The sequence below is a fragment of the Cibotium barometz genome, chromosome 61 (genome assembly GCF_041138505.1).
Source record: "Cibotium barometz isolate CiBa-2024 chromosome 61, ASM4113850v1, whole genome shotgun sequence".
In the NCBI taxonomy this organism is placed as follows: Eukaryota; Viridiplantae; Streptophyta; class Polypodiopsida; order Cyatheales; family Cibotiaceae; genus Cibotium; species Cibotium barometz.
In genome coordinates, this window is record NC_141106.1 from 37376228 (window position 1) to 37392959 (window position 16732).

The 16732-nt window shown below is 44.0% G+C and overlaps 1 protein-coding gene across 1 annotated transcript; it reads right to left on the reverse strand.

The window, feature by feature from the left end:
- Window positions 1–6160: 6160 nt before the first annotated feature.
- Window positions 6161–15012, reverse strand: LOC147604860 (putative carboxylesterase 16). The gene is given in 3 exon segments (XM_086794849.1): window positions 6161–6861; window positions 13825–13865; window positions 13867–15012. Coding segments are annotated over 3 exon segments (1590 nt in total). The 5' UTR covers window positions 14878–15012; the 3' UTR covers window positions 6161–6323.
- Window positions 15013–16732: the final 1720 nt, after the last annotated feature.

Genomic DNA, 16732 nt, shown 5'->3' on the forward strand with positions numbered 1-16732 from the left:
GTTCGATTTCGTACAGCCAATTGAAGGAAACCCTATTGTGTCGCTGTGGCATTGCCGCCTGAGCACGTCGCCTTCCTGTTTCTCTGCGCAGCAGCTGCCGTACACAAATACGCCGTGTACAGGCGACTATAGGCAACATTGCCTTAGGGCTTTTGAAGCCCACACTCTCAAGAGTCTACAGCTCAAGTTTCAAGGCAAATGATCCATCCACGCGTCTGCTACGCAGAAAAACTAGTCAGCTCTCCTTCAAGCTCTTGAAGCTCACCATTAAAGCTTCAATTTTTTTTCTTTTCTTGCTCTAATCCTTCCCTCTTTGCTCTAATCACCCAAATGATATTGTGAGAGCTTGTTGCTGATCCTTCTCTTGATTTTGAAGCAGTGGCCAACCACATGAGGCATTCATAAGTCTCATTCATCACGTCATCAAGCTTCCTCATCATCTTCAAGTTCTCAAAGCTCTTCAAAGTGTGCTTATAAGCACTAATAGTGTTGAAACACTAATGAGGCTTCTAATCCAGCAAAAGGGAGTTATTCCAAGGTGTTTTGAAACACTAAGAGTGTTCTTAAACACTAAGACTGTTCTTAAACACTAACGGTGAATCTAATCACCAATACAAGTGTCATTAGACGCTACAAATGTGCTCTTAAGCACTAATCGTGTTTTTAAACACTAATGGTGATCTTAATCACCAAACAAAGTGTTGCTTAACACTAATGTGGTCTTAACCATCAAAGGAGGAGGTCTTTAACACTAAGGAGGCTCTTCTTCATCAACATTGAAGGCCGGGCACACACCATAAGTGCCACATTATAAGTCTTCATCGTCAACCCGCTTTTATGCTTACCTTGGCAATCTTCCAAGGAGAAATGGTGCAACCATATGCCATTGTCTTCATCACATAAGCCAAAGGATTGAAGTTTTCTGGTTTTTCATCAAGAAACTCAGTTTTTTGAGTGGTTTAAAGTTGGACACATGTACACTAAGTGCGCATCTTTAATGTTGTTGTGTATCACCCTTGAGGCTCTTGTTTGTAAAAGGCATAGGCATGTCATAAGCCATATGCTCTCATTTCCCAAGCCCAAGGCATGTTATTCCGATGCATATTCAACATTTTCATCTTCTAAGATGAGTTGTAAGGTTGAGCATAGCATCACTAAGTGCTCTACCTTGTTTGTCATGTTTTTAAGCATCTCTTGGCATTGTCTTTGTAAAAGGCATAGGCAACATTATGAGACATGCCCTCTCCTTCTTGAGCCAAGAATGATGTACCTTATTGGTTTGAGCATTTACCCAACCACTTACTCACTTTCATTAAGCTTGTACCTTCAAATCCTAATGGGTATCATGTAACCAACATGCACAAAAGTTTTTGTTGTAGACACTGTCCTTGACCAATCCATAAGGCAAGTGGTAAGACCCTCCCTTTCCCTTTCTCATATAAATCTACCTCATAACCATTACTCTAAGAAGGAAGGCCCTCATTGCCCATGGAGGAGGTATGGTATTCAAGGAAGCATCAAGTATGTTGAAGGAACATCTATGTGCAAACCACTTAAGCAAGGGTGGCAGCCTTGTTTTGATCATTGTGTGAGAATGGTCAAGGTGGAAAGCATGTGGAAGCAATGGCATGTATGTCTAAAGCATGTCAACTACAAGAGGTCAAGCAAGCACAAAGAGTGGGGTGCACCATCATTAAGGTGTATATCTTCATCGACATCAAATAAAGACTTAGATGGCATAATTGTATTAGCCTGTAAGGCTCTAGGAACATAGTTGTAAGTCCTAGATAACCACACCACCATGACATCCTTGTACGCCTAATGTTATAAAGGCATCCTATGTCCAATACCACCTATTCCATTCTTTCATAGTTGGTATTGAGGGGGGGTATTAAGAGACTAAGGTTATGAAAAAGGGGAAGAGAAGGGTGTGTGTGTGAAGGGACTTAAGGTCCACTAGCTCATCTATTTAAAGGTGAAGCTAGGAGGCATTTTGTATTGAGCAAGGGCTAGTTGTATTCATAAACAACTTAATAAGCAAGATATTTTTCTTGTATTTTGTGAGTCTCTCCTCTCCACATAGTGATCTAGCATGAGCACCACGAATTCTAACACAAGTGCTCCACCTACTGACAAATCTCAAGCCGACTGTATATTTTCTAGACTTCTTTCTCAACCCTTAGAATTTCCCACTAACACTCTCCCCCTCGAGGAGTTACCGGCACCAGACCCGTCTCCACCACGGCCAACTCAAAAGTTTAGTCACACTCTACCACAAGATACACTTGAGCCATTTACTGATGATTCTATTCTTGAGTCTGTCTGTTTTGCAAAGTACGAAGGTTTAATAAGAGCCGGGAATCCTCTACTCAAGCCAAAGCTAATGTTCAAGGTGTTAATGCAAATAACACCTTTTGAACCTACTCGGTGGATTCTACCCGAAGCCTATTCGGATGTTACACTAACGAAGCAGCCGTATGTACCATACCCTCTCCGAGCACCAAGACCAAAATTAGAAGAGCTATTGCCTTTGGCTGGAGAGAGGGCACGTTATGGTCAAATGTGGTACGACATACAAAGCTGGCAAACCCACACTTGGCAGATCTACTAGAAATCAGGATTGTTACATTTATAATCAGTTACTGCTTCCGCAGGTGGAGAAAGTCTAATCCAATCCACACAATAGGGGGTTATACAGCCATTGCTACATATGATGCCAACCCCAAACTAGAAGATTTCGGTATACAGTCAGATTGGAGGAAAGACTACCTTACCATTCCAGAATATAGCCATCAATATATGTGTACACCACCATAACAAAGAGTGGACCCCTTGTACATGCCACTGAAAAGAGGAAGGTGGACACCATTGGAGTTTCAAGAGGCAAAGCAAAGAGATTCACATGTCTGCTACAACTTCCCTATATTCTTACCAGCAATATTTCCAGATATAGGAGAGCAACGAAAGCAAATGCTGAATTGGATACATGCATAGCGCTGCATTCCGGACTCGACAATTGTGGCCAGTGTTCGATTCCTGAAACTGATCATGGTCCTCATAGATCAACCCAAAGAAAGATATGATGGATATGGTGTTGATCAGCTGCAATTCGACATGAATCAAGGACCTAGTGACAAAGGCATGATGTTATATTATCATCGCCTAAGGTGTCTACCAGCATACATGCATGTGATATTCGAGGATATGGTTGACACTGGGTTCTGGAGATCACACGCTGCATTCAGAAGAACCCTTAAAAAGCTTCAGTCACGTCGAAACTTCTGTCGTCAAGAGTTCAGTGACCAGGTCTTTAGATCTCGGTAACAGGTTTTGAGGACACAACCTACATCAGGTAGGGGGGATGTTAATCCCATTTTGGATTAACAAATATGCTCCTCCATTTGAGGACATTAATAAGTGTCATGCAAAGACACTATAAAAGTTGTATATTATGAGATATTGGCCACCCAAGGCCTTAGTTAAGTAAGTTTTGGGTGCCCAAGTGTGAATAAGGGCCAATTGTGTATAAGGCATTTTCTCATAATGAATGGACACAATCCCCCTTTGTGCTATGAGAGTTATTGCTTTTGTCTTGAGAGAGAGATTGAAAGAGCATTCTAGCACATGTGCCTTCTCTATACTTTTATGTTGTATGCTTGTATGGAGGAGTGAGAGAGAGTGATTGCCTTGTGTGGTGGTGTGAGCGACTCTACGGTGACAGTGTGGAGGCGGAGCTTGGAGGATTGAAGCTTCTCAAGTGAGCTTGGAGACCTCAAGGGACACGAGCTTGAAGCATTGGTAAGTGCCCTACGACAGTTGTGTTTTATTTCTCTTTCCAAAGGTGAATGCATTGAGTTCCTTCTTGGAAGTGTGGTAGCCCATAACATAAAGGCCAAGAAGGCTTTAGGAGGAAAGTACTCTATTATGGATTAATATTAAATCCCTAGGTTGTTATTAAGGACACGAGGGCATGGAAGCAAAAGGTATAGTGTTGTTTTGTGAATATTTGGAAGGCTTCCCTAATCTCGACTTCTAGATCACCTACAAGGGGCCTGATGATAAAGTATGCAACTCTAGCTCATATAGAGAGACAATATTTTCAGGCCTTCTTTCAAGAGCCCCGCACCAAGTCTTGGATTTTTGACACTTTGGTGCATCCAAATTCCCTCTCTAGGGATCGAATCTAGAATAGGAGGATTGGAGGAGGATAGACAAAGACTGCAAGTGGTGATGCTCTCAAACAGTAAGCCCAAATTTATATCGAACCATCACCTATATCCATTGGGTGTATACACTAGATGCATAGCACTATTTGTTGAATAGGTATTGAAAATATCGACATTGAATGAAAGGTCTATACCCCTGCTTCGAGTTCCGATGGCAGACTTCTCTAGTCTTTCAATACTCCGTCCGAATCGTACTACTTATCTAACGATTAATGTGCTACTTATCTAGTAGGTAAAGATCTCTTCTGGTGCCTTGCATTGACCCTTGAGTCTACCACGACGAGGGACATTAAATCTTGGTACTCATGGATGGTTAGCTGGTTTACGTGACATGGTCTTCAGATGGGAGATCATAGTTTCAACCTAACAAGGATAGTTTCAACCTAACAAGGCTTCACATAAGATGCACATGGATGTCCCTTCCAAGGGCTCCCTACAAAATTCTAGTTCTACAAAGAGCACTTTCTGCGGGTTTTGAAGGATGGATTCACTTTGAGCCTTGAATTCCTTCGCAAGCACATCACATCACACAGACTTCCATTGGCAAGAACTTCATCATACAAATTGAGTCTAAAAAAGTAGACGATCTTCCTCAAGAGGCACGAATATGCAAGGTATGCTTAGACACCTACCCTATTATGAGATACATGAGAGACTCCATTGCCTTTTTCGAGAGTATTTCAACCCCCTCACAGTAATGCAATATGAAAACGAGATGCCTCTTGGACCTCCATCAGAGACGTCTTTCAACTACCTTTGCGTGTGAAGTCCCTAGTTGCACGAGGATAGAGGGATCTCTCAAGCCATCAATTGCATACTTGCATGCAGGACCCTCTAGTCCCATGCACACAGGCCCTTTTGAAAGCTAAGAACCCTATCCTCAAGTGCCCTAAACTTCAGCCCGTCAAATGGAGATCCAAGGCACTCTGACATGAAGAGGTCTCGCTACAAGAGATGGAGATCATTACCATTGTGTTGTTATGGAGGAGGATGTTACCATTATTAAGATGATGAAGATAGATATCACAAACCTATACTCTGTTCGATTCACGTGAGTTTTTGTTCTATGCTTACTACATTATATATGTTGGGAGCTACATAGAACGTAGGCTTCTATTCATGTCGTTTTGACATCTAGTTTATAAATGGATTACATGCAACATATTTTTGGTCTCGTAGACCCTTCGGGTCTTTAGTAGACACTTATATAATCTTTCTTTTTTTCTTTCTTTTTCAACTGGCCTTTGGCCCAAGATCCTACCGTAGTTACCAAATTTCACCGCCTGTAGACACCGTAGGAGCTTAATTATCCACCCGTAGGCGATGCCAAGGAGGAAGCACCAAGGGGAGGGTTTGAACCCAAGACCTCTTGGTCCTACGTAAACACCTTCACCACTTGAGCTATCACCTCATTAGCAATCTTTCTTTCTTTCTATCACACAATGCATGTTGAAATGCATAGATGAAATACAAATGTACAACAAAATGACGAGTCCATGGTGTGTACTTATCCGAATTGTAGTAAAGGCTTGAGAACTTCAATTTCTTCACTGGGAACAATCTTGCATGTTGCTAGACTACAAGTCTATTGATGGAATATCTATTCGAGTGGCCAGCTTGCATGGGATGCACAAATAAGCCGAATGAAACACGGAAAAAAGTGCTAGTTGCATTTTACTGCTGCTAGGTATTGAAGTCCTCAGTCATGATGGTAAAGTGCAGAATGTCCTGTGTGTAGGAAGAAATAATACCTGAATGTCCACTTTATATGTTCCATCCCCCACATGCACACTGATTCTGCACATGCATGCGCAAATACTTGCTCTCTAAATAAACCAACCACTAATCTTCAAGGTACTCTTAAAGTGAAAGCTTGCCAAATACAATCAAGACACTTGAAAATCCTCAACAATAAGGAACATAGGCACCAATAGTTGCAAGAAAATACGGAACTCTTGAATTCAATAATTAAATGAAAAAATGATACTTAGGAGGAAAGCTATAATTACAAGTAAACCCTCACATTCTACAACAAACACCATGTGATGAGTTTTGGACAGAAGGGGGTTTTCATAAGTAGTCTCTCGTTAGGTCACACTAATAGGAGAACTCATGACCCTTATGAGAGATATACTTCTTTATCCAGATTGCCATGTCTTCTGCACATGCCTCTGCCTGCCGTGACTTAACAAGAAAATCAAGTGTCGCAAACTCATGAACTGCATCTTTGTATTCTAAAACAGGAGCATCAAGATTAAACCTTCTCAACGCTTCTGAATAAGCAATGGCTCGATCCTTCATCCAATCTAGCTCCCCAACTATTGTTAACGTTGGAGGCATATATTTCAAGGGGGGATCCCTTCTAGCAATGAGAGGGTTTGCTGCTGGATGATCGGGATTATACTCTCCATCTGGAAGGAACAACTTCCAGGCCAGAATGCATGCAGATTTGTCAAAAAAGTATGAGTTTGCTAATTTAATCTCCGAATGTGTAGGAATGGCCCCCAAGAAAAAGGGGTACATGAGAACCTGTGCCACAATCTTGACAGGCTCTAGCAATTTGCCTGCTTGCACTGCCTGCCTAGCAACAAAATCTGCAATGTTTCCTCCAGAACTCACCCCAAGTAAAACACACCTGAAAATTTTCAAACCAAGAAATTTAGCATCGTGCTTGTTAACTTTTTCATGAGTAAAAATTTTACCATTGATTTTCTGTGTTAGCAAAAAAGTAGCAATCAATTGGTTGTTTGTATGTCTAGTGTTCTTGTCAGGAGAACATCAAAGAGAAGGCCATGTCACCCCTACGTGGAATTCTTGATTTTGGGAAAATGGCAGCCCCTACCACCCAAGATGCAGTACTACAGTGACCATTTTCTGAGGCTTACAGAGGATGGATTCATAGAGAGGCCAGGGTACCTGGATGTTTTCATGTCACATACCACGAGATAGCTCGGGTTATGGAGTATCCAGATCAGCATTTTCTCGGACTCTTCCTGTTGGAGATCTGACAACACAGAGAGTTACTATTCACAGATCCTCGACCCCAGCACCCATCTCAGTCTACCATCACCAGTTTTTTCCACCCACAGGAGGACAGTCACACGGATGACGCCACCACAGTAGCCACGATAAGCCCACCATCTCGCCCCTCTATTGGAATTAGCCTGCCTTGTACAACACTTTGGAGAACCAAATGGCCTCACCCTCCTCGACCTCGAGCACCCCAGGCTCACCAGCCCCAGATTGATGAGATCCCAAGCCTCTGTCGGCCCTGCAGATCTAGGGGCCCTTCTCACCCCCTTACCAATGCTGGACATCCTTTATGGACCCCTACCACACATCGATGGAGAGATCCCTCTCCACACTCACACCCCCGTATCCTCTACACCCACTTTGTATCCACGATGATGAGGGTGGTGATCCTCCATAATAAGGATGCCGATGATGATCCTCTACACCCACTTTGTATCCACAATGATGAGGATGGTGATCCTCCATGATAAAGATGACAATGATGATCCATACATATCTACATTTACCTACAAATTAGTGTTAGTTCTTTTTGTTATATTGTCTTTTTTTTCCCATGACGAGATTCCATGGACACTGTACAACTTTTCTCTCATAATGTAAGCCCAACGGGGCGTGCTAAGACAGATTCCACCACGTATCCAAGAGAGAAAGAAATAGACAGAGAAGATAGAGAGAGAGGGAGAGTAGGGTTTAGAGAACTTTGCACAGGACACGCACTAAGCGGGGAGCAGGCCCTGCCCCTTTCAGGAACAATCCACGGGCTCGCAAGCCACAATCAGTACATCAATGAATACAAAGCAAACAAATATGCCAATGTAGAAACCCAAGTCGAAGTCGAAGTCGAAGTCAATGTCGAGGCACGAGATCCTGATGCCAAGCACACCACGGGGATGACCCACAAGATCTCTCACCAGGCTAGTGCCAAATCCACATACCCCACGCTTGCCAATGAGGTACACAGGAGACTAGTGAAGATGATGAAGCTTATGATGTTCAGCAATAGATATGTTGCCCAAAACCGGAGTAGAAACAGCCCACAAAAAGAGGCCGTAAAGGGGAGTATGAACCAGGATAGAACCATGGTAGTACGGCAAGCGGCTGCAGTCAACCGGTGCAGGATGATAAATGGTGTACGCAGCAGCCAGTCGTACAGCGCACAACAACTACAGCAGATCAGGCACAGATGTACAGCATAGATATCCGGAAGCGGCAATTCAATCAGTGCAACCAAACGATGCAGGCAGTTCAGTCGCAGGTGGCGGCAGCAATGTACAGCACTGTAAGCAGCAGGCAGTTGATGGCAGCCAACAGACATACAATCCAGCAGTACGGTGACGATGACGGCGACGGCGGCCAAACCAACAAGTGGCGGCAGCAGCGGCCAGAGCAACAGGCGGCGTAGATTAGGCGTCAGTAACAATACGGCAGATTTACGGTCAGATGTATGGATGGCACAAATCAAAAGGAAGGATGGCGATTGGTTCTTGATGATGATGGAGAAGTTCATGCTTGTTTTATAATTGAGGGGGTCCTGCTTTTTGCCAAAAAGCTTGCCATGCTTTTGTTTTTCTTTTTACTTTGCTTTTGCTCTTTTTCATTTTTTACAATAAAATACTTATTCAAATATTTGAATAAGACCAGCTTTTCCAAAGTTCTTTTGTGCTTTGATTTTCCAACTTTAGAGCCTTGCTTTTTGGCCCTGGAGTTGCTTTTTGAAAAGGCATTTTTTTGCTTTTTGGTCTTGCTCAATCCCCTCTTGCCAGTGATGCTCTTGGCTCACAGTCAACTCAGTTTGACTTTTACTTTTCTTTGCTTTTTTTTTTACCAAAACTAGTGCTTTTCCATGTGCAAACCTTATGGTCCCTGTCCCCATGCCTTCTTCCACCAATCCAGTGTCAGACAAGGGTTCCATCATGTGAATAGTGCTAGGAAGGCCAAATAGTTACATTCCCTCCCTCTTATATCGTAGTCGTCCTCAACTACGGAGTACAAATGTACCAAGCATATCCATATGTTCCAAGTACTAGCCCCATTTGGTGGTGAGCTTGTGCATCTAGAAATCGCCCATAACTATGATGTCATCTCCTCATCTGGCAACATCTTGGTGAGCTTGTGCATCTAGAAATCCCCCATAACTATGATGTCATCTGCTCATCTGGCAACATCTCAATGCCTTTATCTTTGACCAATGGCTTGTCTTTGATGGTTTTTCTTCATGACCTATCATATCCTTTCTCCTCACAGAGCGGCCAGCCGGAAGAGAAGCTGTCAATGGGGGAAGCTACAGGGAGGTTCGGACCGCATGCGGAAGCAGCAGGAAGCCTTCTTGAGGCTTTGGAGGCCTCGCCCATTTCTCACAGATAGAGGAGGTGACCCCACTTGGCATTACATATCACCTGGGTGGTTGTCCCCCCCCCCCCCCCCCCCCCCCCCCCCCCCCCCCACCAATGAGATAGTCACAGAGCGTCCAGCCGGAGGAGAAGCGTCTCTTCCCCTTTTGCACATTAGACACCCGCCCTTAAATGAGGCGAGTTTGTATTTAGCCCTTCGTGGTTGTATCTAGCCCTTTGTGGCTGTTTTCTCATTAACTAATAGAAGGATCTTTTCCCAGAAAAAAAAAAAAGCAAAAGGGTTGCCCTCTATCACCCACTCTTTTTGGCCTCTATATTTGAAACCGGCCTCTGGTAGAAACCAAAGTGCGGTAGACTAGCAGTCACCCAATCCAATTGTAGTCCAGCCAAAAAAACAAATAAATAGGAGCTAGAGTGTTCCAACACATGAAAGAGAACGACACCTGTTGGCCCCAAAGCTTGGCGCCCCTTTCGGTATTTCTTTATTCAATTTCAATGGAAAAGTTTAAATGATTAAAACATGGCCATTCATGGCTCGTATGTCTGCAAGTCCAATCTGCCAATCCTCTGGACCTCTTACCATAGAGGTTACACAGCTTTGTGTCCCAAGAACACCACTGTGTTATCTCATCTAATTTGCTAAGTCAGTGCATCCATGAGGCCTATCTGACTGAACCATGCACATAGCCAGCCAGCACAAAAGATGCCCACGACTGAGTGAATGCAGTCGGCCAGCAGGAAAATGCCCACGACTGTATGAATGCAGTCGGCCAGCAGTCCAGAAGCCTACGCATCCCCTGTGTGCAGTCGGCCAGCCACAGGACTGCTGTTGGGACAGTCGGCCAGCCCTGGAGTGCTCCTGCCAACCTCTGGCATCCCTCCCCACCACTAGAAAAAATGGAAAAAAATAGGAAAAAATACGGGGAGTGAGGAAAAATGATAAAACACCTTATACAGGGCGGGCACACCCACAACAGAGGCCCTGGTGTATAAATATAGACAGCCCACCTGCTCACAAAGAGAGAGAGAGACTCAAAAGAGTGCACAGAGCGGAAGCAAAGGGGCACTAGAGTGTGCTGAATAGAGAGTGCAAGAGAGAGAGAGAGAGAGAGAGAGAGAGAGAGAGAGAGAGAGAGATGGAGCAACTATGCTAAATATACTGAAGCAAAACAGTCCCAAGCAAGAGACACAAATAGCCTCATAAGTGAGGGAGCAAAATATGTATAAGACTGAATGAAAAGGGAGAGGCCAGCTTCACCTATTTATAGGTGAGGAATGCTGGCCGACTGGGACTGAATATGCTGGCCGACTAGTAAAATACCAAAAGAGCTGGGAAAAATCCCAGAAAAATATGGAAAAAAGGGGTGGCCAACCCACAATCAAGGGCCATACGAAAGGGACCAAAACGACACCAGAAATGGGCAGAAACTGGGGATGACACAAAGAGGGCTTAGTTGACATGAGGGCACCCTACAAAGATTTGAGAGCTAGCCCATTGGGCCACCCACATACGACCCAATCAACGTGATGATTCTCTATCATTACATTGTGGAACAAATAGAAGAACAAAAGGTAACCACAACACACTATTCTTCACCAACTTACATATTGCCTACCCCACCTTTGACAGGATGGAGGCTGATGAAGCATTCGAATTCATTGACAAGCTTGAAATATGGGACTACATGGACAAGCATGGACCATCAGTGCTTCAAGCCCTGGAGGATCAAGTGAAGGGGCAAACAAGGAGGCTGATGAGGATGCCAATTAATAAGGGTCCGGAAGGACATGACAAGGAGCCACCCTCGCGCGGGGGGGGGGGGGGGGGGGGGGGGGGGGTGGTTGTTGGGAGCACTATTGAAGAACAACCCAAAGACACCGAGGTTTGCCAGGAAGCTGAAACAAAGAAAGAGAATCAAGCCTAGTAGGTGGAATTCCCCGATCTCAATGATGCATTAAAGTGTATTCACACTAACCTTACACTTAATTAAAAGACCTATTCACATGCCCATAAATATAACACTTACGTATACACTCCGATGTCCCCCCAAGGAGGCTCACAAGTGGAGATGCACCGTAAACCCTACATCACCCACCCCACCCCCCCCCCACGCGCGGCATGAGCAGCGGCCCCCCATATTTGCTTAAAAATGGAACTACAACAGCTGAACTTTTACTCATTTACCTCACATAGCTCTCAATGTCTTTACCAAAACAAAAAGTACTACAGATTTCCATCCAGTTCCATGCATTTCTTTCCATCAAGCTCGGCCTGCACTTTTCCATTTGGATTGACTTGTCCGCGAAAGAGCAGACTGCTGCCTACTGAATTTCCCGCATAATGACTACTCACAAGTGTGTTCTAAGTTTGCTCAAGAATCGAGATAGAGTTGAGGCTGATGAGGAGGAGGAGGAATGCGGCGACTTGTGGGTTATGAGAAAAATTCCCTCCACTAACACAGGTTGGCCAGCCCTTAGGCTGCTTACGAAATTAACCAAGCATGAATGCAGTTAATGCGTAAGGAATCAAGGGAACTTATGCCAAGTTACTCTAAGTAGGCATACCTTTTGGAGGTCTTCGAATATTCTTCACATCATCGTCTAGGAAGTCGTTTGGAGCGGTTAGCCAGCATAGAGAAGATTTTCTTGAGGAGCAACGGATTTAGCCTGGAACATTAGCAATCAATAGTGGTTCGTACTTTCTAGCACAGCTTAAGCAATTGGGAGAGGACTGCCAAGGAGTTTCATGCTCTGTTTGTGGCCATACTCTTTGACCTTAATAGACAGTTGAGGGTTCTAGCAGATCTAGTAGGAGTCTTTGTAATTTTTGTAAGTTTGTAATTTATGCCCATGACTCAGCAGAAATGGACAGGTTTGGGGCATTTTACAGTCTTGTAGAGCTTGGCCAAGTGCAAACGACCTCTCTCGGCTAATTTCGGAATTCAAGGACTTTCTTTGAAATTATGCAGTAAATAGTGCAAAAGAGGGTTGCGGGTTGATCCCCGTGCAACCTGGTGGAGGTTGCTAAGGATCTATCCATGAAATATCTATTAAAGGAGGCAAACTGTCTATGGGCCTAGGTTTGGCACCTTTTTAGGCTGTTAAGTGACTCTTATCACACTTTTCAAGGCCTACAGCTATTGCCCATTTGGGTGCCCTGTCTCACACTCGTAACCTCTTTTGTCCCTTTATATGTTGAAGCTCACAACATGTGCTGCGTCTGTTGGCACACCTTAACCCTAAATAGTAGCCTAGCTTGACACATGCCTCTAAATGTTGGAGTCAATGCAAGTAATATACCCGCTTCTCTTGGAAGGTCTCTTGAAGAGTGCTTAGCCTCAATAATCTAGATCATGGATACTATTAAAGATCTAGATCTGGTTCTTAAACACTTGGAAATGCTGGAACTATTCTTACATCTTTAAAAAATATCAAAACGTGGGACATAATGGCTTTGTGTAGGGTAGAGAGTCTTGGCCTCGATAATCTAGATCATGGATACAACTAAAACAAAAGGAGGATTTAGACCTGGTTCTTAAACACTTGGAAATGCTGGAACTATTCTCACATCTTTGAACAATATCAAAATGTGGGACATAATTGCTTTGTGTGCCTTGATGCGTTGTTTATGAATGATCCTTGAAAGCATCCCCAAGGCTCATCCCCTCCTAAGTCATTGAGGTCCCTCACATGCACAAGGTACTTACAACTCTACACTGCCACAAATAATCATCAATGTAATACAAGTTGCAGGACAAAAAGCATCGACATCATATAATATGGTCGAAAAGTACACAGCATGAGTATCCATTTTCAATGTTGACTTGTGATGACTTGGGCCAACATTGAGAATGTTATGGAACTCCCTGGTGCGGAGGTACAAGAGAAAGAAGCATCCAAAGCTTTTACCTACCCACATAATCATGAACAAAGTGACAGCCATCCTGGCACCTACCAATTGCAAAATATGGCCTGCTTGTGGAGATAAGTTGGAGCTTGAACAGTATTATAGAGTGTGACAAATCAACTTTGATGTCTTTCAAAAATCAAATGTTTATGGTATGTATGCAAGGACAGCACTCTACCCTTGCAATATGGGTTCTCTCTCTTTCAAAAAAACCAATAGCATGTTCTCAAGAGGAAGAACGAACAAAAAGTTACAAAATGAAAGCATCAATAAATGAAGTAAACTACCAGTAGGACAAGAAGCTCACCTAGATGGATCACCATGGGCAGCAAGCCAGGGCTCCACTATTTTCAGAACCCCCAAATGAGTCCACCAATTCCCTATGCAAATCTGGCCGGTGGTTATCTGACCCATTGCGTGAGAATGCCGATGGGATATGCTCGAGAGATTTGCTACACTCAGCCAGATTAGCCTGCTTTGCCAGCCAATTCAATACATCAAATCCATCATCGAAGGCTGCTGGGTACCTATGCTCAGGGGCCAAGCGATACCCAACAGCAATCACAATGGCATCACATAGTTTAGCCATTCTTCTGCAAAAGGTGTCGTTTGCAGCAGAGTCCTTGCTACCAGTCACAAATCCACCACCATGGAACTGTACAATGATGGGAAGTTTCTTGTGGTTGCCTGCAGAGAGATCAGGACGGTAGCCTTGGTAAGGAGAAGCGTCCTGCCGCGAGGTAGCCTCCGAGCTACTGGGGTGCAGTGATTTTGCTTCCTGGAAGCCATTGGACACAGGATCAGCAGACCTATGTGATGATTGATCTCCTGCCATGATTTCTACGAGCTGTTGTCCCTGCTCATCTGCGAGTCCCACTATGGAATAGTTATGAGTCGCCCTACGGTTTCTCAAGAAAACTTCACCGCCATAGCTGTTTCTTCTGTTGTTGTCTGCCCTTTCGAGCGGGGGTCTTGCGGACTCCCCACCATGGCTGCTTCTTCTCGTGCCCTCATCGTTAGGGGTTGAATGGGGCAACAGAAGGGTTTGTGCGGGGCTGGGGTCGGCCTTCTTCGTGTTTATAAATCCGAACAAGCCAGTCTTCTCGTGTTGTTGGGGGAGAGCCGAATCGGGAAGGAAGATGCGGAGGGAGAGGGAGGATGGCGGATCAATGTGGATGTCCTTGGTGGCCACGCCGTTCTCTCCGAAGGAAGCGTGGGCTGGGATGCCAGCGCTGCTGGGCCGAGCGACAGGCGCATAGCCATCGCCATCGCCAGCGCCACTGCTGCTGGTGTTGAGCAGTTTGTGCTTGAGCAAAGCCTTGAAGAAAACGCTGTAGAGCTTGACAACAACGCTGGGCATGTCGGCCTCAAGCGCTCTCGCGATCTCTGTTCAAAATGCAAAGGCAGTGATGGTGTTGGCGGAGGATGCAAGGGTTGTGAAAAGAGGAGGGGAAGAGACACAGAAGAGAGAGAGAATGGGGGGAAGAGAGCAGTTAGAGCTGGCGGGTAGGTACATACAGCCGCCCAACACAGCAAAGCGTGGAAATTGGAGCGCGTCAAAGCTCACACCTTCGACAATTTCTCCTTCTCCTCCCCCTTTCTCTCTCTCTCTCTCTCTCTAAGTAGCCATTTCCTCATACCTTAGGCTAGAAGGTTGCTCTTGCTCTTCTCCCCCCACTACAGATCTAATGCTTTCCTTGAGGGGAAACAAGACAATTAGGTGATAGATCCACGAGCATGATCCCACACCCAACCCCGTCATCATCATCTAGCCTTATGGTTCCATCATGGCTCACTAGTCCAAAGCACTGCTAGAAAAAAATGGCATTCCAGCGTGCCAAAATTAAGAAAAATTGGCTGAGATTTGAAGTCGCCCTTATTTTAAAGAACGATTTTTCATATGTTTAGTTATATATAAAACCGGCAAATAGTATAGATTTTGAAAACAAAAACTGGATAAATTTAAGAGTTATCGTGATCTTGATTGGTTGAAAAATATGCTTTCTTTAGTATTGGTCCAAAGCTGAATTACATGCCTTAGTCTACCTCTTTCAGCACAGCAAGCACTTCTTTTTGTCCTTACTAAGCCAACATTGGGTCGAGATTTGAACCCTAATTCTCTGTAGGAGAATTGAAGAGCTACACCAACTCAACCCAACTCACACACCCTAAGGACCTTTACACATTTAAACATGAATCTCGGGCTCCACTGAATTTGTCATGGGTGGGGAGATGGATAAGAGGAGAATGGGTGGGAAAGATCTCTCAAAAGTTAGGGAGTTTGCTATCTTTTCATCACTTTTCATCTAATTTTTTGGTTCCACCACTGATGTGTAAAGCCCCTTAGTCTATTATGCTTGCTCTTGTTTGACAAGGAAAATATTATGAGATCAATCATATGAGCTCTTTCTAGCCACAGCCGATATTTGCAACCCTACCCTTGGATGTTGAAATTGAATGCCTACGAGGTACCTTGGCCTTTAAGTGAAAAACCTTAACAAAATTTACATGAGGTGCCCGTCGTTTAAAACCCAATTTTCTCCTTTTAAGGTTGAAATGGGCCCATTGCATCTAGCCAATGACCCAACACTTGTCCAAGTCATATTTCAACACAAGTTTGATTGGATCTATAAGTGAGAAAGACACTTTGTGTACATCATATTGAAAAGATTAAAGTTTACATACAAATATTGCACACCGAAAACATCAAACCTTGCTCACACAAATGTATATGGTTGATTGGACATCATAAATGTATATGGTTGATTGGACATCATAAATGGTTGAATAAGTTTCTTACATGTCACTGGGCATGGTATAGCCACAATGATAAGGTGGTTCCAATCAGCAATCTTTTTTTCATTTTTGAGAGGGTTTTTCACTGCTATTTTAGTGTGTTAGTTTATTCAACGTGCCACTTCTTGCTTCAACGAGTGGGAGTCAAAACCACGACCTCAGTGTTAGGACTTTGACCCCCTAACCACTTAAGTACACATCGAAGGAGGACACTCCAATTAGCACTCTCAAAAACCACACACCCTCACTACATTCTCGGGCCAGCTTAAATTATCATAGTAGGGAAATTAACCTGTTTGAGGGAACCTTACATTGGAAGAACACATGAAGATTATTTGTTCTACTTATGCCCAATAAGCAAGGCAAACCGGATTTGCTTCATGGAAGCAAAGAAGGTGCTAGAAGCACAAAAGACTCTT